The sequence below is a fragment of the Wolffia australiana genome, chromosome 19, assembly GCF_029677425.1.
Source record: "Wolffia australiana isolate 7733 chromosome 19, ASM2967742v1".
Lineage (NCBI taxonomy): Eukaryota > Viridiplantae > Streptophyta > Magnoliopsida > Alismatales > Araceae > Wolffia > Wolffia australiana.
In genome coordinates this window covers 4,623,488-4,646,215 of record NC_135853.1, presented here as the reverse complement: position 1 = coordinate 4,646,215, position 22,728 = coordinate 4,623,488, and the positions used below count along the sequence as shown (strand labels likewise).

Genomic DNA, 22,728 nt, shown 5'->3' with positions numbered 1-22,728 from the left:
AACTTACGTTTAGTAGGACATTAGAAACATGCATGATGCAGAGGGTGGAGGATTAAAGTCATACCTGCTCATCATACAGTTCTCTATAGCGGGCGAACTCATCATATTCAAACTGAAAGACCCACATTCTCTGTTACAATTTAATTCTAAAAACACAATTTCTCAGGCAAATTAGGGTGAAAGTTTTCTGAGGAATTAGAGAAAATTTGATTACTCATCAACTCACAAGTTTTTCTACATTAATGAATTCCGAGCAGACTTTATGAAAGGAGAAAAGCCAATCATCTTCCAGCAGCAAGACAGACTCTTTTACGTTAATTTCTAAAAATCCAGGTAAAATTTATAATCACTCTATTTTGACCTTGTCAAAATAGAATATGTTAGCAAGAATTTCACTTTGTCAAGAAAATTTGGGCATACTTTATGAAAGGAGTAAAAATAATCATTTTCCAACAGCACGACAATTACTTTTTCAAGATAGATTCTTTTTTTTTTTGAATAACAAAAAAGGCGGTCACCCTAAAAGGGTTGGTAACCATCCTCTGATTACATGCCTTAAGCCGTAAGGCTCTATTACAATGGGGTTTATCCTCTCCCCTCTCTTTTCTCGACTCAGGGAAACCAAGCTGCCAGAAGTCCTTCCACCTCGTGGGCTAGCCCATCCGTAGACGCCGTCCCCACATGAATGATCATGTCATTTTTGTGGCGCCATATTCCCCAAAGCACTTTCAACGCTTTGCCCCCTGCTTCTCTTTATCTAGAGCTGAGTCTCTGTATTGAGTCCCAGAAGGCTTCCTCTGATGTCAGGTTCACCGCCGTCTGAGTTCGAGTGGCCCAAATTGTGCGAGCAAGAGAACAATCAAAGAATAGATGATTACAATCCTCTTCTCCTCCTGTGCACAGTACGCATTCCGTCGGTGCGTCGGGATACATCTTCTTTCGGAAGACTCTGGTGGCCACTCTTTTTTGAAACACAAGCCACCCGAAGATCTTCACTTTCAGAGGGACCTTTACGCGCCATATCACTTGGCATCTGTGCGCCATCTCTATAAAGGGTTTCCGCACTGTAAAGGGGGCATTGGACCAGTCCCAGCCATCACTCACAGCAGCTCTAGGTCGAAACTGATTCAACGCTTGCTGCATGTCCAAAAGCTCTGTTCGTCTTTGGGCTGACAGAGCGCCCACAAGCCTCGGGTTCTATGTGCCGGCCCAACACTCTCCCACTGTGCCCTCAGGGCGTTGTGCTAGTGCTGATAGCCGTGGGAATGTTGCTCGCAAAGGGTCACGTGTGAACCAATGGTCTGTCCAGAAACAAAATAACGAGCCATCTCCTATTCAGGCTGAGTAGAATTCCTGAACTTTGGGGAAGATTTGTCTAAGGCCCTGCCAGAATGGGGACGCCCTCCTGACTGGAGCTGATTTCTCGTCCCAGTTTAGACCTTCTCCATAATTGTCTCTCAAGATTTGAATGACTTGATCCTCGATTGGCTGCATCATCCTTGTCACCCACTTCGCTAGTAGTGCTGTATTCATACTTTGGGTATGCAGAACACCCAGACCTCCTTGGTTGAGGGGTTTGTAGATGGTATCCCATGCGACTAGTGCTTGTCCTTTGCTCTGGTCATTTCCGAGTCCTCTCCCAGAATAACTTTCTCATCAAGCCCTCAAGTCTCTGGCTGACTTCGATTGGCATCTTGTGCACCGATATATAGAAGATGGGGATAGCTGAAAGTACCGACCTCTGCAGCACCAGCCGTCCCCCTCTGGATAACACTTTAGCTTGCCACCCTTCTAGCCGTCGCTCGACTTTCTCTATCATCGGCTGTCAGTCTAGCGCTTCGACTTCTAGCGGTTGCTGCAAACTGTTTCTGTCCATGTGGCCATTTTTTTGAACAAGGTCTCATTCCATGCTACTAGCACTCCGCAGCACCGTCCAACCGCATTTACCGCTAGAAGCCATTCCAGGAAACCTCTGCCCACTTCGTTCCACTCCTTTGCCTCACACCGTTCTAACATGGTTTCTTGAATGTATACCGCTGTTGCCCCCCCTTCTCTCAGGTAACCTCCCACTACTCGCCGCCTCCCTTCATCCCAAAGGCCTCGAACGCTCCATGATATGCACTTCATGGTGAGCTACCTTTGCCATCTTTGTTGTCCTGAGTCATGTTCAGCCCCACGGTTGATGCTATCATTATGGCCCGGGGTGTCCTGACCGGCTACTCCTCAGTGGTTTTATGTTGCGCCACGGACTCTCTACTACCGTCGCTAGATGGACCCATGACCTCCTTGCCTCTATCCCGTGGCGTGTTGTCTCCCTTTCTTCCGCTCTCTGCTCTGATGTTGTTCTTGGTCACAATCTCCGCTGCTAGTAGCAGCCGCCCGCTTTTGCCTGCCTTTTCCCATGCGACGATTCTCCTATCTTGATGAATGCCGAATTTCTTGCGCTTGTAAACGAGGCTAGCCGGACCTTGTTTCTTTTTTTTGTTCTGCCTCGTGCGCCTGCCCACTGTGCTGCTGCAGCCTGCTATCTCTGCTTCTCTTTCTGTCGTAACCTCATTTGATGGGGGTAGCCCTTCCGGGCGAGTGGGACCTTCTATCTCGTGTCCTTTCGCTGCCTCTCCTGAGTGAGTCGATCCATTCGGACTCTCCAAGCTGTCTCTCTCCCTTGTCTTTAATGGGAGTGTCCCTGCCGCATCTTGGGCCTCAAGCATTTGGGACTCCTGAGCGGTGGGGTGGGCCCTGTTTGTGTTGTCGTAGGCCCTTCGATTCACGCCCGTTATATTGTGCTCTGTCTCTACTTAGGCTGCAGGCTAGGGGCGTCTCGGCTTGCCTTTCCCCTCCTTGTCGAACATTGATTCTTCTACTAAAGTCTGAGCAATCGGTTGTACTATGGCAGTCCCGTCCGAAGGTCTCTCCATCAGCGGTGGCCGCAGTGGTGGCATCGCTGCAATTCTAACTTCGAAGATGCCCTCCGGGCCCTGTAAGTTTAGGATAGGTGATGGGGATGTTGCGTAGGCCCCTTCTACCTCCAGGATCACCTTGTTTGGGTCTCCTGACTCCAGTCTGTCGGATATGATGCGCCTTAAGGTGCCCAAAGGGCGTACCAATGCCGCTAGCGCTTGCTCTATCCTGTAGCCCATAGGGATGCCTCGGGCTTCGATAATAGCTATGTTTAGGGGTCTCCAAGATGATCCATCCACTGGCAATACACGTCGCCATTTTATCCGCCCTCGACTGGCCTCCTGCTCCCATCCAATCATATCGTTATGAGCTGCCTTGGGGGCTCCTCATAGGAAGAACTTGACGCACTCGAGGGGCCATACTTCTAATTTGTCCAGGTCTGGGAATTTTGCCGATGGTCCCCGCCGTACTTTGCTGATTTCGGCGGCTCCGTGCGAGGCCTCCCCCATTTGGTAGCTCATGTGCGCCCCCTGTTGGCTGTTCATGTCATTGGTCGGCAGAAGAGCATTTGCCTCTGTGTTCTGGGCTGTTTCGTCCTCAGTGACTGCAGAGGATTGAGACTTGGCTTCTAGGGCAGTCGACTTTCCGGTGTCCCACCCCTCTACAATTGAGGCATACTATGCTTCCCCGGCACTCCCTTGCTATATGCCCACTTCTCAAACATCAATAGCAGCATCGTTTGTTTCCTACATCTTTCTGCCCGGGACAGCGCATGATTCTTCTTTTCTTGGCCTCCTTGTCACCCATTTATTAATCTCCTCTGCTTTTCGTGCTTGTGTTTCACCACCCATAAGGGCGGCTGCATATGACTGCCTAGGCATGTCCCTTTCTTACCGGCGTTCTTCGTCCTCTCCGTCCCTTCGGCCTTCACTGTAGCTCGGGGGATTTCATCTTCGGGAGGTGGGGTCGGGAGATGTCTTCGTTGCCACTGCCCACTCTCCTCTCATCTGAGCTTCTGGGAAGGCCTCCAAGTTTGTATTGCTTAAAAGCGTCTTCTTACGGGAGCCTCTACGACTCGTCTCCACACCGGGTAGCAGACCCGGGCCGACCAACTCCATGGTTTGCCTATTTGGTGATGTGGAGGATGAGGGTAAGGGCATTCTCTCGGCTTCGTGACAGAGCTCTCCCTTCTGACCTAGCTCCCCCGGTCTCGCGAGGGATCCGTTGGCCTCTTTCTGGGCTTCGTGAGTCTGCCCCTTCTGCTTCTTTCAGTGACGACAAGTTTTCCAAGCCCCAGCTCCTGCCCAATGTGTCTCGTCTGCAACCCGTCCCAATCACACAGCCAGTCTTGATCGCTCCCTCCTCCCCCGACCAGTCCCGATCGCGCAAAATTCCTTTCACGTGCTTGTTCCGACAATGCCCAGACCTCCCTCGCACGACCCTGTCTCCCCAAACCTTCGGGATCGCGCGACCTTGCTCCCGCTTCGCAGCTCGTGCGAATCCGCACTCCCACATCGCAACCTTGTACCGCCTATCTGGGAAGCGGTTTGATCTTGGATCCTGATTTCTCCTAAGAGCCTCTGTGTAGTTTTTCACCGCCTCTGGATACTTCTGTTGCTTGAACATCTCATTACCCTTCTCGCATTCTTCATCAGCAAGCTTCAGATCGTACTGTTCTTTTTGTTCTAGCTCTCTCTTGGATCTCTCCACTTCAGTCAATGTCTTCAAGGTTTCGGGATCTCGATGCTCCGTCAACGCTTTTTGAGGACTCGATGGTGATATCATAGTCTTTAGAGGACTTGGCAAGTTTCACAAACTCAGTTCCCTTCCTTGCAAGAGCCCTTGTAATCGTCTAGAATTCAGACCGCAGCTCTCTCCTCCTTTCAACAGCCTTGTAACAGTCTTTTATGGAGTCCTCATAATTTCTCGTCTCCAAGTAGACAGCTGCTCTGTTTGTGAGAAACGAGATGTCTTCATCGTCCAGCTCCAACGCCTTCTTGTAATGCTTGATTGCCGTTTCAAAATCTTTCTTCTTGTAAGCGGCATTCCCCGCTTCCTTCTCCTTCTGGGCTTTCACCTTCCTCTTCTTCGAATTGTCTTCCTCCACCGGCAATTCCATCGGCTCCGGCTCAGCTTTCGGCGGCTCCTCTTTGGGCGACTTCGATCGAGACCCCAATTCCATAGCCTTCGGCTCCATAGAATCCGCCGTCTTCATCTTCATGTTGAGCAACGCGCCAAGTGTCTCAACGAAATCCTCTGTCGTGGTGGCGCCGGCAAGAGCATCATGCAACTTGAGAGAACGTTGAACGATCCTATCAACACGTGGAAGATCTAAACCCTGGATCTTCTGGATAAGCAGATCGTGCTCCTCGGGCAACATCTTGTCCCAATAGGCGAAGATGTCCTCCTGGCCGTAGTCCTTGAGCACCCCACCAGCACCTGCGCCGGCCAAGCTCCCCGTCTTACGTCGCCCTGTGACGTTATCGGCAGCGGTGATCCCCCTCCCGACGACGACGCACCATTGACATCCACCGCCGGCTCCTCCTCCTTCCTCATGAAGGATACGAGCGCATCGACAGGAGCCATGGGCGAATGCTGCACGGGGACAGCCCTCACGGAAGCCCCTCTCCTTTGCTTGCCAGACCCCTCCTCTACGGCAATGTACTTCCACTTCTTGTTGACCTCCTCCAAGCACACAACCCTCGCCACATCGGGCTCCCGCTGGCCGTGCAACAACCGCAGCTCCTCCCCCTTGTTGGCCATCTCCGCCATCGTCGACAGCGGCGGCGCCGACGCGAGCCAAAATTCCACCCCGAACGCCTTTTTCAAGATAGATTCTAAAACCTAGATAAAATTTTATGCTATCCTTTTTTCCTCATCGATACCAAATGTGCTGACAGAGATTTCTCTATGTTAAGATATTTTGGGCATATTTTATGGATGGAGAAAACTCATCATTTCAGAAGTGCAAGACCCAGACTCTCAGTTACATCGAATTCTGAAAGTCCCTGGTAAAACTTAATTTTCTTTGTTTTCTCTCTCATCAAGGTAAAATTCTTCAAAATGATTCTGAGAAGATTTTACGGAAGGAGAAAAGAATATTATTTCTCAACCGCAGGACCCAGACTCTCAGTTACATTAAATTATGAAAAATCCAGGTAAGACTTGATAATCATTATTTCTTCCTAGTCAAGATCCCATAGGATTTCCCCCAGTCAAGATTTTTTTTTGAAAACAAAAAGGCGATCACCCAAAAAGATCCGTAACCACCCGACGTGTACATGTCTTGAGCCCTAAGGCTCCTTTACATGAGTACTTCTCTTCATCCATCTCCAACCCCGGCTCGGGAGAACCATGACGCCATGAGTCTCTCCACCTTGTGGGTTAGCCTGTCCTTAGAGGCTGTTCCACCTCAAAATATCACTTCGTTTCTGTGGCGCCAAATTCCCCAAAGCATTGTCAGCGCTCTGCCCCCCTCTTCATTTCGTCTGGATCCGAATCTCTACATGGACTCCCACAAGGCCTCTTCTGATGTTGCGTTCACCACCACCTGTATTTGAGTGCCCCAAAGCGTACGAGCAAAAGGGCACCAAAAAAGTAGATGGTTACAGTCCTCATCGTCTCCTGTGCACAGTACACATTCCGTCGGTCCGTCAGGGTACATCTTTTTACGGAAAAATCGGGTCGCCAATCTTTCATGGAGTAGGAGTCACCCAGAGATCTTTACTTTCAATGGGGCCCTTAAACGCAATATCATCCGGCATGCGCGGGCAGTCTCTAAGTTTTCTGTGTTTCCCTGGCGAATCCCCACGTACACTTTCTGCACTTTAAAAGGGGCTTTGGTCCAGTCCCAACCATCTTTTATGTTGGGTCCGGGGCAAAGCTGTTTCCATGCTTTTTGCAAATCCAAGAGGTTCATGTGCCACCACAACACTCCCCCACTGTGATCTCGGGGCTTTGTACCAGCACAAATAGCCGCGGGAGTGCAACTCGCAAGGGCCCACATGACAACTAGTGGTCTGTCCTGAAGCAAAATAGAGAGCCGTCGCCTAGTTGGGCTGAGTAGAACCCCCGAACTTTGGTGAAGATTTGTTTGTGGCCTTGCCAGAATGGTGACGCCCCCCTGACTGGAACTGTTTTCTCATCCCAGTTTTCTCATCCCAGTTTGACATCCAAAGCATGAATGACCCTCTTGTCGTTTTCGGGTCCTCTCCATAAAAAGCGTCTCATCAAGCCCTCCACTCTCTGACTAATCCCGGCTGGCAGCTTGTACATTGAAAGATGGAAGATGGGAATAACTGATAGTACTGACCTCAGGAGCACTAGCCGGCCACATCTAGATACCACTTTAGCTTGCCATCCTTCCAACCGTCGCTCGACCTTCTCTATCACTGGCTGCCAGTCCGCCTTAGTGATCCACCCTCGGGTCAATGACAGTCCCAAATATCTCATAGGAAGGCCGCCAATTGGTGTGCCCAATGCCTCAGCGCATTGTGTCACTTCCTCTTGGGGAAGATTAGAAGTCACAAATGCTGATTTGTCCCGATTTATACGTAGGCCCGAGAAGTCTGCAAACAAATCGAGTAGCATGGACAAATTTCTTGCCTCTTCCACCGCATACTGCAGTAGTGGTATTCCCTCAAGGTGGCTCTGCGTTTGGTAACCCCTCACGAGGCTGTATGTGCAGGCCAATTTGGTGCATGTAGCTAGTGCATCTAAAGCTAGTACGAACAGTAGGGGAGCGAGCGGATATCCTTGCCTCACTCCCCTTTGCAGTTGTATATGTCCGCCCTCCGGTCTCCCGTTCACCAACACTGAGAAGAAGTTTGTCGTGATTTATCTTTTCATCTACGTGATCCATTCATTAGGCAAACCCCTCCTTTTCATGCTTGCCCAAAGGAAACTCCAGTCAAGTGTGTCATATGCCTTGGCGAAATCTACCTTCCACATGAAGCCTTTAGTTTTGTCTTTTCCAAGCCGCTAAAATCTAGACTGCTGCAATGCAACTGTCGACCATCTGACGCCCTGGGATGAACGCTGACTGGGAGGGTCCTACGAGTTCCCCGATCACCCCTATCAGTCTGTTAGCCAAGACCTTTGCGATGATTAGGTAGATGGAGTTGGACAGAGAAATTGGGCAGAAATCTTCAATTCTTTCGATGCCTTGCTGCTTAGGTATAAGGATCAGGTAGGCCCTGTTTAGTCTCTCCATGCTGCCCGTTCCTTGGCGGAATTCCTCAAGCGTGGCCATCATATCTGGACATACCAGCTCCCAGAATTCTCTGTAGAAGAAAACTGGCATGCCATCCGGACCTGACACTCCTTCGCTGTTGAGACCTTTTATTGCGTCCTTGACCTCTTCCTCCGAGAAGGGACAAATTAATTGCAATTTGCATGAGGGGTCCAATAGTCGAGCCTCCCTACTACACCACGTCCACGTATTACGTCTACCCTTCTTATAGAAGGCTCAAAAATTGTCTGCAACTGCCTTTCCCACAGGTTGCGCTCCAACATGCTCTTGGCCTCCCACGGTCACTCTCCATATACTGTTTGTCCGACGTCTCCCGTTTGCGGTTAGGTAAAAAAATCTTGCATTCACATCTCCAACCTATAGACACAATTGCCTCCAGTCCATCTCAAGCTTCTTGTCTTCCACAGCTACCACCCCCCTCTTCCTTCGCTCAGGTGTTTCCTCTTCTTCCAAGGATCGTGTGTCCTCTAAGTCGTCCAAACATTTGACTTTGCTCAGGGCCTCATTTCCGGTCATCTTCCTCTGCCCGTGCACTCGCTTCTGAAACTCCACCAACTGGCGTCTGAGAGCGTGCAATTTGGCGGCCAATGTTTCCACTTCAGACTGTAGTCAGGGTTGCGATAACCACTTGTCTTTCACCTCTTCTTTGAAGCCCACCTCATGTAGGCACGATTTGTCCACCTTGAGATAAGTGGGTCTCCTGGTCGTCTTGTTGCCGACCCATGATATCGGTGTATGGTCGGACAAGGGACGGGGAAGTGATCTTACTTCCGCTAGAGGGAAGCGCTCTGCGAGCTCCACTGAGCATAGAAACTGGTCTAAGCGCGACATTCTGTTGCTTGCCATCGTGCTTCTCCACGTATATATGCAGTTAATTGGCCCCATTTCTTGTAGTGATGTCTCTGCGATGAAAGCCCAAAAGTCTTCTTAGTCGACATCTTGCCCTCCGGCTTCATTTGGTATGTCCCTTGTCTCTAGTGTCGCATTGAAATCCCCTCCCCCGAGTAGCAAGGGGCACCTGCTGAATGTGTTTTTTAGTTTGACCAGCTCTCTCCATAAGGCTCTTCTTCTCTGGATATTGGCCCATTTCGACATTTCGACATTGTCGCTCAGACGCTTCAATTTGGTTGCTGCTGCAAACTGTCCTGCCGATGTTGTCACTTTTGAGAACATGGCCTCATGCCGTGCAACCAGTACTCCACCGGACCGTCCAACCACATTAACCGCTCTGAACCCCTCCAGGAAACCTCTGCCCACTTCATTCCACTCCTTAGCCTCGCAACGTTCTAGCATGCTTTCCTGCAAGCATACCACTGTGGCCCCCCATTCTCTCAGGTAGCCTCCCACTACTCGACGTCTCCCTTCATCCCAGAGGCCTCCAACGTTCTATGATATGCACTTCATATTAGACTTTTTTCACCCCCTCCGTCGCCTGGAGTCAACTTCAGCCCCACAGTTGGCGCTATCAGTTTGGCACGGGGTGTCATAATCGACTCCTCATCGGCAACTTTTTTTTTTCTCTACGGCCTCCATTTCCCCGCAATTGGATTACCCCATGATCTCCTTGCCTTTTCCCCATTCCATGTTGTCTCCCTTCCCACCTTGTTCATTTTTAATGTTGCTCTTGGTCATAAGCTCTGCCACGAGCAGCACCCGCCCACTTCTACCAGCCTTGGCCCACGCGACGATTCTCTAATCGTGGTGCATGCCAAGCTTCTTGCGCTTATAGGAGAGGCTATCCGGGCCTTTCTCTCCCTTTTACTTAGCCTCCGATGGCTGCTAGTTGAGCTGCTGCAGCCCCCTCTCTCGGGTCCCTTTCCAGTCATATCCTTGTCTGGAGGGGGTAACACTTCTGGACTAGTGCAGCCTTCCTCGTGTCTTTCCACTGCCTCTTCTGCATGGGTCGTCGTGTCCGGGCACTTGGGCTCATCACCCGTCCTTGTCTCTGTTGGTGGTGTCTCCACCACACTCTGGGGCTCAAGCCTCCGGTGCCCATGAGCAGTGATGTGGGCACGAGTTGTGTCGCCGCCACCCGTCGATTCTCATTCGTTAAGTTGTATTCCATCTCCACGAAGGCGGCAGATTTTAGGCGTCCCGGGTTGACATCGACCTCCGCGCCGGACGTTTCTCCCTCTAGAGGGGGGGCTTTCGGATACATTATGATCTTCCGTTCAGCAGTCTCTCCGTCGACGGTGGCGGTGTCATGGCAATTTTGATTTCGAAGGTGCCATCCAGGCTCCATAAGTTTAGGAAAGGTGGTGGGGATGCTGTGTGTCCTTTCCACCTCTAGAATCCCAATGTTTGGGTCGCCTGTCTCCGAACTATCAGATATGATGCGTCTCAGGATACCCAAGGGTCGGACAAGCGCCTCTAGCGCCTGCCCTATCCGATGACCCATAGGGATGTCTCGTGCTTCGATAGTAGTTATGTGAATAGATCTCCTGGATGATCTGTCACCTGGCAGAACCTGCTGCCATGGGGACCCCCTTAGAAAGAAATGGCCACAGTCGAGGAGCCATACTTCAATTTTATCTAGGGCTGAAATTTTTTCCAGAAGTCCCTGCCGTACTTCGCTTAGTGTAGGGGCTCCCTTCGTGAATTCCCCGACTAGGCAGCCCATGTGGCCCCCTTGTTGGCTGCACATAGCTTCGGTCAGTAGTCGGGCATGAACCGCTGGATGGTGGGCTGTCTTGACCTCTGCAGATATGGTAGTTTGAGTCTTGACGTCTTCTCTGGCTCGCCTAGGGCATTCTGCTTTCCAGTGTCCCACCCCCTTACATTTGAGGCATACCACGCTTCCCGACACTCCCTCGATCTGTGTCCGCTTCTCAGATATTTGTAACAACCTTCTGTACTTTCTGTTTTTTTCAATCTGTGCGGGACAGTGCCTGTTTCTTCGTCTCCTCTGCCCAACTGTCACCCATGCATCAGTCTGCTCCACTTGCAGTGCGTGTGCTTCCCCAACATTTAGAGAAGTTGCGTACGACTGACTAGGCTTGTCCTCATCATTCCCTCCTTGCGTCATTTCAGCATTGCGGGTTGTATGCTGGCGTGAGGGGGTTTCAATGCACGTGCAGCCCTCAATTGGATCTGCTGCTATTGAGCGGTCCACACGACTCTCGTCTCTGCCGCCTCTGGTGCAAAACATTGAGTTCAGTGCTCGTACGTGGTGCCAAGCTTCGGGCGGCTTTTTTACTTGGCAGAAGCTCCCTCGCAGATCTCGTCCATTGTAAATTTGGCCAATTTTCCCTCTGATGGTGTTCTGTAGCTTGCCGCCGTAGTATCTCCCACATCTGCACACTTAGTCCAACGTCTCCCTCGCATCCTCTGTGAAGGATGAGGGGCGGATATACCACGAATTTTTTGCTGCGTCGACCATTTCCCTGCATCACTGCAGGATTTCGATCATCTCCCCCTCGCTCGCATTGAGGGTTGCGGAGCCGAGCCAACCGTACCCTTGCTTCGTCTGTTTGGTGATGTGGAGGATGCAAATAGGGTGATTTCTCCCTCATTCGCGAGATCTCCCTTCTGTTTGGCCATACTCCTCTCCCGACCTCATGGTAAAATCTCCTGCCTCGCTCAAGAGTTCGTGAGGTCGCGTGGAACCTGACCAGTCCTCTTGCCTCTTCGCCCAACATGCCTCGCCCTCGTTCGCCATCGAGCCTCCTCGTCCATGTCCTCGCCCGCGGTCGCATCTGCCCTAGGGCGCGGCTTCCCCCCCCACGCCGGAGTCCCGTCCACGCTCCCCCTCCACCTTGCACGTGATCATGTGCCATCTCTCCCCCTAGGTCGCGATCTGCCTCGCGACCACTCCCTCTCGTGACCGCTCCCTCTCGTGATATCACTCTCGCAGTATCACGGCTCCTCCAACAAACCCCCATGTTTTTGTCTTGATTTTCTTTCCCCAGCCAAGATAAATTCCCAAGCACCCAAGCGGTTTTTTTTCCTTTTCAAGATCAGTTTTTTTAGGAATTTTTAAAAAAGGAAATTTGGGCAGAATTTAGAAAAGGAGAACGACAAATACCTGGGCTTGATCATGAGCCAGCTTCATCTTCCTGTACTCCTGCTGTGACCTATATGATCGGAACATGGCCTGAACTCGGATAACTGATCTGTTAACTCGTTCTTCAGCCTGCTCCCGGCTGACTCGGAAGTACTCCTCTTCAGCAGAACTCTTCTCCATGCTGGCAGCGGCAGACGCATCACCTGACTCAATCTGAAGGCCCCGTAGGCCTTTCCTCTTCATCCGCCACCTCAAGACTGCCTTCTCCAACACTCCCACAGACCAAATTATTTTACGGTATTGCTTCCTCACCAGAAGCCCTCTGAAAGCCGCCTGAAGCACCAGCCAAAGCTTAAGTCAACACTTATCCCAAGTGTTCATCAGATTATGAGAAGCCGAAAAAAAAACCTCAAGATATGAAATAATCATTTGTTACTGGTTACTCTTTGTCATGGAATGAATGATGTGGAGTTAAATAAGAACTATGACTTAAACGAAATAAAAGGTCAATACTTCTATCAGATGATCATGCAAAGTTTATGAGAAGCAAAGTTAGGATTCTAAGTCGTCGGTACCAAAAGAAGGAAATTACAAAGCAAACTCAATTTACTAATGAGCGTTTCTGAGAAGTATACTACAAGCTCAGTCAGTCTACTATTCTGATTCATTTCCCATCCTTATGAGATGAAAGGATTGTTCCATTATTGATTAAAATTTCCCTTTAACTTTTTTTATTGATTACGATTTCTTGTGGAATAAATGATGTAGACTTAAAATAGAATCAAGCCTTAAGACAAATAAAAAGTCAACGGTTCTAAAGGATGTTCATGAGAAGATTACAAAAGGGCAATCCAGTCCACAGTTCTAAGAAAATACAGAAACTGATGCTCCTAGCCTTACAATTTTAAAGAATTATCCCACAATGGATCAATAATCATAATGGAATAATTATATATATCAGAGGATTTCTCCTATAACTGTTAGACAGCAGGTTGGATATGTCCAGTTCACCAATTTCTAGTAGGATTCAAGAAATGAGGGAGTTCGAGAAAGATCTAGGATTCAAGGATTCAAGAAGTTTCTTCCTTAGTCTACAGTTAAACGTGTCTTGCATTGTAATGATAAATTATGTGGGATTCTGAGTGATTCTTGAGCTAAAACTTGTAATCCCAACAGTAACCGTCTTATAGAGGTTACTATCAAAGAAGATGGATGTAATTTTATCCTACTACAAAATAAACGAGCAGTAATTAAAATGAGGGAGAAGTAGCCCACCTGAATTTTAATGGCGTGGCGACGCATGGCAAGGAAGTTTTTTCGGGCTTGCCAGGTACGGAAGGTGCCTTGTATCCTTGCAGCAGCTTTTATCATCTTCTGGCTGTTGTGATTTCGATAAGCTCTCTGTATCTTCAGAGCAGCAACAATAAGAGCCGCATCAGACTGAGAGTTTGAGGATTCCGCAGCCTTCACACGTAACCTTAGAGAACGATCTCTCAATGCACTGTGGATACGGTTTGCAGCATCGGCAGCATTGCGGTAAGCAGCTAAAGAATATTTTAAAAGTACTTCCTGCTCGTTGCTGCCACTTTCCATATTTTCTGGATTGACTTTCTCGCCCCAGGCAGGTGCTGAAGGTCTGGATGCATTGCCAGATAAGGTCATGGCAGCAAAATGAGCAGTCAATGCCTTCTCTGCCAGATATGCTGCTAGACCTTCAAATCCTGCTTTGGATGCCAGGTCGGAGGCTGTGCACCCTCCGGGAAACTCAGGAGTCGGATCTGTAACCAGGCTAGGGTTTGCCCCAGATGATAACAGTGCAGCCACCATCTTTACCCTGGATTTATAATGTGAGTAAGAATCGTCAGCAAAAAGATTGAGAGAGATATGTTATTTTATTCAAATTCATGATCTGGAAATTAACCTTTTATTCATGATGTTGGAATAATCAATGGTAAAAGGAAGTGAAATTCAGACAGATTGAGATATCTGATTTGATTCAAGTTCAATATTATTTCTCACATTTTTTTGTAGACTCCATACTTACCATCAATTCACTATAGTAGAATCATCTATAAGAGAAGAGGGCAGACAAAGTCAGGCATATTTAGAATTATCTTCATTTAGATTAAAATTATATTTTTCACTTGACATTGTTGAAGGCACCCATCAATATTAAAATCATCAACAAAAAAATAAACCGAACATAAGTTAGGCAGATTGAGATTACTGATAATTTCTGAATTGAGGTCTAAAGCTTGAAATTCATCTAATCACCATCATCAATCATAAGCAAAAGAAGAATTCAAAGCTAGAAAGATTGAGATTTGCCTAAAAATCAAAATTCATGCTTATTATTAAAACTTACTGTAATCTTCACAGGCAGAGTAAATTCTTTCATTCTCTACAACTCAAGGCCTAATGATGGAGTATATGGAAATACATAGAAATAGCAAAACTAAATGATAATTAGTGAAAACCTCCCACTGTAAGCAGCCCAATGCAGAGCAGTCCATCCATAAACATCACGGAAATCAATGGAAAGGCCAGATGATTTGAATAGATGAGCAGCCCAAGTGAAATCCTGTATGGCACAAAGATGGAGGACTCCCAAGCCTTGACTGTCCAACTCCGTTGTTTTACGACCCTCTGCAAGCTTCAATGAAAGCCATTCCTGAACCTTGGTCTTCAGAACCAGGTCGAAGAGCTCCCTGCTTACTGATGAAAAGGAAGCCCCTTTGCTCCTGACTGACTTGAGCAGATGAGTCCAATCCTTCTCCAGCGAGGGAGCAGTCGCGGACAAGAACCGCTTAGCAACCTTCATGTTTGATTGAATGGATGAATAACTGGATGTGGAGAAGAGCAGTCTGATTAGGCGTATGATGACCTCCAAGTCTCTTTCAGCAGACTCCTCTTCATGCTTTAGTGCATTTACGGTAGGACGCACTTCATAATCCATGATCTTACTGATAGGGAGCTGTTTATCCAGGGTGAGATACAAGTTTGTCAAGCCTGGTGTGCGCGGTGTTACTCTGGATCTATATACACCATGCTGCACCAGCTCTGCAGGAACATACGTATCACCTAAAACAAGATATAAACTCGAATTTTCGAGTTGCTTGTGTGATTCATGGAAATATCCAACAACAAGTATCTGCATCAAAGAATTACTGAGTCAGCAGCTGTTATAAATCAGGTATTTTCAAGCCTAGGGAGGCCTAACCTTGGTCTCTTCATCTGAGTAAGACCATGCCGGTGAAGTGTCTGTAATGATGAAGGCTTCTTCTGTTGCTTGAGTTTGACTGTCAAGAGCAACTGAAACTTGATCAAGCTCTCCAAAACTTAACAATCCAGGAGTATCATCCACAATGAAGTCCCATTGGCTAAAACTGTTTTGAGTTTGTAAGTTTTCATCACAAAAGGCTTTTTGAATCCCAGATATGTTTGCAGATCCCTGTTCGGCTACTGTATCTTGAGAACAGCAAGTAACTAGTTGATCAACAGCATTTGATGGATCAAAGCCAAGGTCTCCATCATTAACCTATGAGGAAAACAAAACATTATCTGAATCTTTGGAAGAAGAGAAAAGCGTCCGGTAAACCTATGAGGAAAATCTTCCATTTATTTCTATCTCTCTCGTGCTCTTTTACCTTTCAGAATTTACTATTGTGGTATTGTCCTTAAATGGATCTATTTAAGTGGCCAAAGGATCTACCTGATGGGATCTAAGAATCTTAGAAGAGAGAAGGCTTTTTCATAAACTATAATCTTTTCAATTAAATTCCGTATTTTCCCATCGTGGAAATATATTTATTTTGCTATTTAAACCTTCTAAATGTAATTTCGTAGAAATACTCTTAAATGGATCCATTTATGAGACCAGAAGGCCTACTTGATGGGTTAAGTATCTTTTATTTAAAAGGGGAAAGGGGTAACTGACCAAAAATAAAACTTGGGGCCACCTTGCAGAGACTTACTAGGACACAAAATAAGAAAAATGATTTTACTCTACAAGGATCATCAAAGGTGCATTAATCATAACTCACTGAACAGAAGCTACAAAGTGAAATTGCAATTAACTTAAATATAACAGTAGCTTTATGTACTCACATGATCTCTAAAATCCTGACTGCATAATTCTTGATGACAAGGTACATTGGGATCATTGGAGGTCTGCAGCTCAAGAGAGGCCCAATCAAATCTGGTAATCATGTCAATCGTGAGGTCATGACCCTCAATTTCTGTAGGCTTATCATAACCTGTTCCATTAGCAGATACCAAAACTTAAGAATGGTGAGTGAGTAGAATAAGTATCTGCATCAATATCAAAGTGAATTAGAGCCAAAGAGCAAGTCATTCATCTCAACAATAGTGCAGAGCATTATCGGATAATATACTATACTTTAAGAACTCTTTGTTCAAAAAAAGAAAACTATACTATAAGAACTCAACTACAAGTCAGAATTATATCAGATGATGACTCGTACAGCTAGACATAGGCATGATCAAGACAAGAAAGGGTCAGTCATCAACCTTGGGATATAGAGAAATTGTCACTTGTCAAGCTGCTTTTGAATTTCTCCCTTTTCATTTTATCATACATTTTAACCAGAGGACCTTTGGAGGACCCTTTATTCGTGGCATTAAATCCATAAATCATAAAATGAAAAGGGAGAAATTCAAAAGGATCGGTCGAATTGTCATAATTTCCTTTTCACTAAAATGTCTATGTATCAAGTGATAATAACAGCCATCCATTCTTCGACTGCTCGTTTGCCCAAGTTTTGAGACCCATCAGCCAATCCCCGGGGTTGGATGTCTCCTCAGAGGAAGCCTTTTGGGACTATATATGAGGCGGCACACACAGGGGGAGAGAGGGGCATGGACAACCCGTCGCGGTGCTCTGTGCACTATGGCTGCACAGGAACGAAGTCATCTTCAACATATGAAGCCTCAACAGATGCTGTTGTACAAGCAGTGGTGAGTTTTTTACATCTGTGTGGTTTAAAGGTCTATTACCAAGACACGGCCAGCTGTGTAGGTCATCATGTACTTAATGCTCACATTTATATTTCACAACGGAAGGGTCCCCAACTTTGTGTGATCTCTCCTATCTTTCTTAAAAAAGACGATAACAACAATGATTAAGAACATGTAAGTTTGAGGAACATTTTCAAAAAAAGTTTGAGGAACATTACCAGAGATTGTTGCAGAATCTTCTGCTGATCGAACTTCTTCTCTTGATCTCAAACAAGATCCTGATTCTTCAACGTTTGAGGCAGAAGTTGAACTCATAGGCGTTACTGGAGAGTTGTGCAATGAGTTTGCCCATGAAGATTGATCCTTGCAGTCTAATGCAGAATAAACCTTCTGATTTGGATTATCCTGCTACATAAAGAAGAAAAAAACATAGCTAAGTTTGTGATATTATGAACTATCCAGGAGGAATGTTCTGCAAAAGTCCTCCCATATAACAATATTCCCAATGTTGCATTTCAACAAGAATCAAGAAAAGAATACTCGGCAAGTCAATGTTCACAGTAATAAATCCAGAGAGAATTGGTAGGTTCATGGATAAACAAGAGAATGGGGATCAGGAGGAAGAATGAACTACTATTGACAAGAATCGTGGGTTGATTCTTCTCCCTTCTGGTCGCAGGCTTTTGCTGCGCTCGAGAATTTAGCATCAGCTCCCAACTGAGGCTGTCATACGCACCACCCGTTCCACGTGTGTGGCCCGTTTCCGTACACTTTTATTAGCTTGTTCTCAGTATGTTCTCGAAAAGAATCTACCATTTTAAATGGATATGCCAATAGAAATCTTTTACTGCTGGGAGACTTCAGGGTAGAATAATACTAGAATGTGTTGACTAGGAAAGGAAGGGATGAAAGTAGATAATAGAACAGGGGACAGTAGAAGGGAAACCAAAAACTCAATTAACATTCTAGGTTCTTTACTGATACGATCCAGTAGGCCCACTAGGGGCATTTCCGTCTTAACACTCCATTTACGTTTCCTTTAAATATGTAGACCTCCTTGTGGGAGGGCAGGACATGAATTGTTAACTGGTTGGGTTCAAGTATTCTCTTTTCTCCCTCGGCGACGTCCACTCCGTCGAGCTCTCCGGCGACGTCCACTCCGTCGACCCCTCCCTGCCATAGTCCACCCCGGCACGCCGACTTTCACCCCGGCGCCCTCACTCTTCCTCCACCGTCTTCTCCTCTGTACGAACCGGCTAGGTTCGTACCATTTACCATCATATAGGGATAGGAACCATAAAAGTAAAAATTATAGAAATATCATTACCGTCTAAGACTCTCCCTGAAGCTGACGAATGGATTTCCGTTCAAAGCTTGAATGTAATACAATGATGGAAACTAATAATAACAATACACTCTATGGAAGACCAATGGAGAGTCTCAAGTAGCACCATTGCTTGAACCAGATGGTCCAATTTAGGTACGAAATGATCCAGATCATATCTAGGGCATTTTCCTCATTTTACCCACTAGCAGTATGTCGGCCTTTTTCTGCTCTCCATGTGTCACCATTTAAATAATGCAGCTCTCAAATTATGGAGTGTTAAGATCCCCAATCATAACCCTCCTTAAAGAGGATTCTGTCAATAATCGCCAATGACAATAATTCTCAAATAGAAAGACTTCAAGAAAATCCGTCTCCCCGAGGAACAGAAAGGGATAAGATAATAAAAAATGAGTGGATAAAGGATGCGAAATCAGGATTCAACAGAAGAAGGAATTTGGTGATAGTCTGGATCAGATCTTCTCGATGGAAGCCAGAGGAGAGGTTGAATCAACCCTCATTCCACGGATTTCGGAGTATCTCCTTGTCTGCCTGAAGTCTGCTCCGCAGTTCTTGAAATTCAAAAATCGATGCCCATTCTGTCACTTGACCTTTATTTATAGTAGGCACCTCGAGCCCACCTTTATTCCCACTAACACGTGCGACTAGCTTCTCCTCTTCTTAGAGCTATGGTAAGTCCTTAAGGGGACCTTATCATGGAGGCAGCGAAGAAGTGAAATGAAAGTGTTCATGTTTTCTCTACCTCCCATGCAATGTTCTTCCCGCCTGTGTCCGTCCTAGAACCAAATGCCCTTACCAACATCCTCGTCCTCTCTCCAGGAGAACCTTGTAGACTAATCAAAAGTGCCCGTCTCAATGCTCTTAATCAACAAATATGGTTTTTTTTAAAAGAAAAAATGATGAAGATGTCGAATGCCAGCACAAAAACAGCTGCTATGAGAAGAATAAAGGATACTGCAAATCACTTCCTTGACTTCTTTGGAAGATTAAACTGCTATTCCTGGATCATCAGAGCAGGTGGCCAGCACTGGCTATGCTGGCGACCGTTACAACCGTCAAGGAGGCAAGACTCTGCCACTTTCAGCTGGACATGGCAAAAAGAGTGCCAGATTCTCTGTAAAGAAACTTTATAGATCACTGTGAAACCTCCCACAATATACTTGACGCAGATGGACAATCAGTTGAAGTTGTGCCAGAAAATGACCACCACAGATCAACAATCAGTAGAATTTTCTTTCAGCAAATTCTCCCCAAGAACGCCAAATAATCTTCATCACAAATCCTAGACCCATTGTTGGAACAGATGCCTCCAGAGCACTTATCACCCCAAGGATATCAAATGGAGAATGTACATGGTGGTAGGAAGATTATGATGCACTATGTTCAAGACATTACGAAAGAACACTTTTTTTTTTGGAAAATTTACCAAAGAAGACAAAAACGGAATAATAATCAAGGACAGGAACATTCACGCAAAGATGCAAGTGTGGACAACCTTTAAATACCATGTTGAACTCAGGGTATTAGATTCAAAGGAAGAACAGAGAGAAAGAGAGTATGAGAGAAAGAAAGGGAGAGAAAATAGCTGGCTGGTGGGAGGAACCCTGCAGCCCAGGGAGTCGGGCAGAGACAGAAGGAAACAAAAGCTCAACAAGAATCCTAGTTTCCATGCTCTTATTTACCGTTAGGAACCGAAAAGTAAAAAATACATAAATACCCTATCAGGTGACAGAATGCCATTTGGTAATCCTAAATATTAAAGTCAACAAAGCTGAAAATGAGTTCAAGGCATGTCCGAGTAAAGGTTTATAGACCATAACACAATCATATTTGAATTAAAGGTTGCCTAAACATTCTTGCAGAAAAACTTTGTCTTCAAGCACGAAATATTCGTCTAATATAAATTTTGAATTATGGCTTTAACTATTTGAAACACACTCTGGTCCAAGAAAGTGGAGATTGTGGATTTGTCTCCCAGCTACACCATATTAAAGATATGTAGCCCAGGACATCCTGAAACAAACCTCCCCAAGAGATAGTTGAGGACAGATGTCAGGAAGGAGGCTTGTTTGCGGCCCTATAAAGTGTGGGGGACATTGGACCCATAAAACGAGAGAATTAAACCTCAACAGGCAGTGATTCGAAATTCTTACACGATTGGGTTTGAGAGGGCTGGAGCAGGGGGAATTCCCCAAGATCCAGCAGAGATGGAGCTGATACCGCAATCTCTTGGACAAGGACAAAGCCGACTCAGCAGTGTCTGGAAACTCAACAGTATATCGATTTTCTTCTTCCTATTTCAGGTGGAATCCCGTCTTCCTTTAAAATCTCCTTCGCACAACATTGACAGGACTTCGGATTCTTTTTGTCGTTCCATTGGACATTGTTTTCTCGCAGGATTTGATTCAATTTGATCGAATCCTCCGGGGATCTGCATCATTGGTTTCGGAGCACATCAATTCTCGGCTGTTTGGGAAGATGGATCAAGATCCTTAAAGCGATCAAACTTTGTCAGAATTTCAACGAAGAACCAACAGTGTCATGGAGCGTCTTATGCAACAAATGGCATCCATTACCCTACAGCTGAACAAGACGAGAAAATCAAACCTGCAAGCCTCTTAAACAGAAAAATGTATTTGTCCTCGCAGAGATCCTCCAGAAGAACGACCACTAAACCAAAGGTTAGACACTGACTCATATTGAATAGAGGGTACTTATTGCAATTTCATGAGGAAAATGCGTAAGGATGGATTAAACGCACTGAGCGCTTCTATGGATTATACCCAATGTCACATCATGAAAAGATGCATTTAGCGTCTTAACATCCCAAAGAATTGGCCTTAGACTGGTTTAACTATTCCGAATAAGAAGTTGGTTTTAAAGATTGGGACTTGAAAGGTCAATTTTCTACGAAATATAGCATTTCTTCTAACAGTCTACATTAATCATTATTTGAGATACAGATGACAGATTTTGCATCGGAATATCAAGTCAGATTTGAGAAGTTAATCACTCAAATGCCAAATTTGTCATGAGAAGTCAAATAGAATGCTTATCCAAGGGATCTGAAGACTGAAAACAGATGAGAAGATTTAAAATCAAAACCCTACTTGCTCAAGGAGATCATGGATCAGTCTCAGCAAGAAGAGCTTGACCTAGATTTTTTATGCACAGCGGGCCAAAATACACCCTTCTATATTCCACTAGGGAATTACCCTGGCATAGATTCTCAACAAGGTCCTTAACTGGTTCGCTGTTGACCTAGCTGCCGGTCAAAAGGAAAGAGAGAAGAGAACACTTCATCATATTGAGTGGTCTGGTTTCACTGGTTTGAAACCAGTGAAAAGACAATGGGCTCTGCCCATATGCGTGACTTAAAGGGTCACGTGCACTAGCGGATAAGTGGGCCTCTTATCTATGAGGCCCACGTTTAACAGAATAGAACATAACATAACAGAATAGAAACAAAAAGAGTTGGGCTTCTGCTGACATAGATCATCGGCACCATCTGTACCTTCCTCAAATACAGTTCTGACCGACCTTACAGAGAGCCCATCATCCAATCTAGGCTCCACCTGTTCAGCAACAGATGAAGATCCTATCACTGAAGGCTCAATTTTTAATGCACAAATCTCATCTCACTTTCACAGTCTTCGTCCCCAAATGGGATGGGGAAATAATGGGGAAACATGAAATGGCAGTCAGTCTGAATCACCATAGATTTAAGTGCTACTCACAACGTCATACTGATAGACGCTTTTCCAAGACTTATCGTAGGAGGACCAGATCTGGTCAACGGTCGTTTGACCAGATGAAGTGAATTGGGCGGGAACTCCCCGCAGAGTCTTATAAATAAGGGAAGGGTCTCCCACGTATGGGCATTGTTTTCTGGGTCTTGAATTCATTTCCTCAGAGGGAGGAAAGTGGAGCTGCGGGCGTGGCGCGGCTGCCCTGGCTTGGAGAGGAGTCCATCTTGGGAAAGGAGGACCGCCTGATCAAGAAGGAGTTCCTGGAGAAGAGGAGTCGTCTGGATCAACTCCAAGATCTATTATCTTCGTTATAAACAGTGTTGACTATCCACTGCGGTGGAGAATACAGTGATATTGATTCCAATTCTTGATACTGAGTATCACATACACTCTTCACTCTCCCATCTGTCTATTTCAGACTTCTAAGGGGAACCCTTTGATGTATTGTAGGCTAATGGAGTGATGCTGCAATCCAGAGGAATCTGACTGAATGTCCCAAAAT

At 46.2% G+C, this 22,728-nt stretch overlaps 1 protein-coding gene across 7 annotated transcripts in view; it reads right to left on the bottom strand.

Annotated features, from left to right (window-relative positions):
* The window catches only part of LOC144715482 (calmodulin-binding transcription activator), a 60,471-nt gene that overhangs the window by 1,006 nt on the left and 36,737 nt on the right, over positions 1-22,728 (bottom strand). For 4 of the 7 annotated variants that reach the window (XM_078590408.1, XM_078590409.1, XM_078590414.1 and 1 more), the window contains 7 exons: positions 17,351-17,540; positions 16,263-16,411; positions 15,376-15,693; positions 14,633-15,306; positions 13,431-13,989; positions 12,177-12,488; positions 65-112 (listed from right to left, as the gene is read on the bottom strand). In XM_078590408.1, the coding sequence (XP_078446534.1) occupies positions 65-112; positions 12,177-12,488; positions 13,431-13,989; positions 14,633-15,306; positions 15,376-15,693; positions 16,263-16,411; positions 17,351-17,540 (2,250 nt within the window). The remainder of the gene's footprint in view (positions 1-64; positions 113-12,176; positions 12,489-13,430; positions 13,990-14,632; positions 15,307-15,375; positions 15,694-16,262; positions 16,412-17,350; positions 17,541-22,728) is intronic. The other 3 variants (XM_078590410.1, XM_078590412.1, XM_078590411.1) reach the window with 2 other exon arrangements.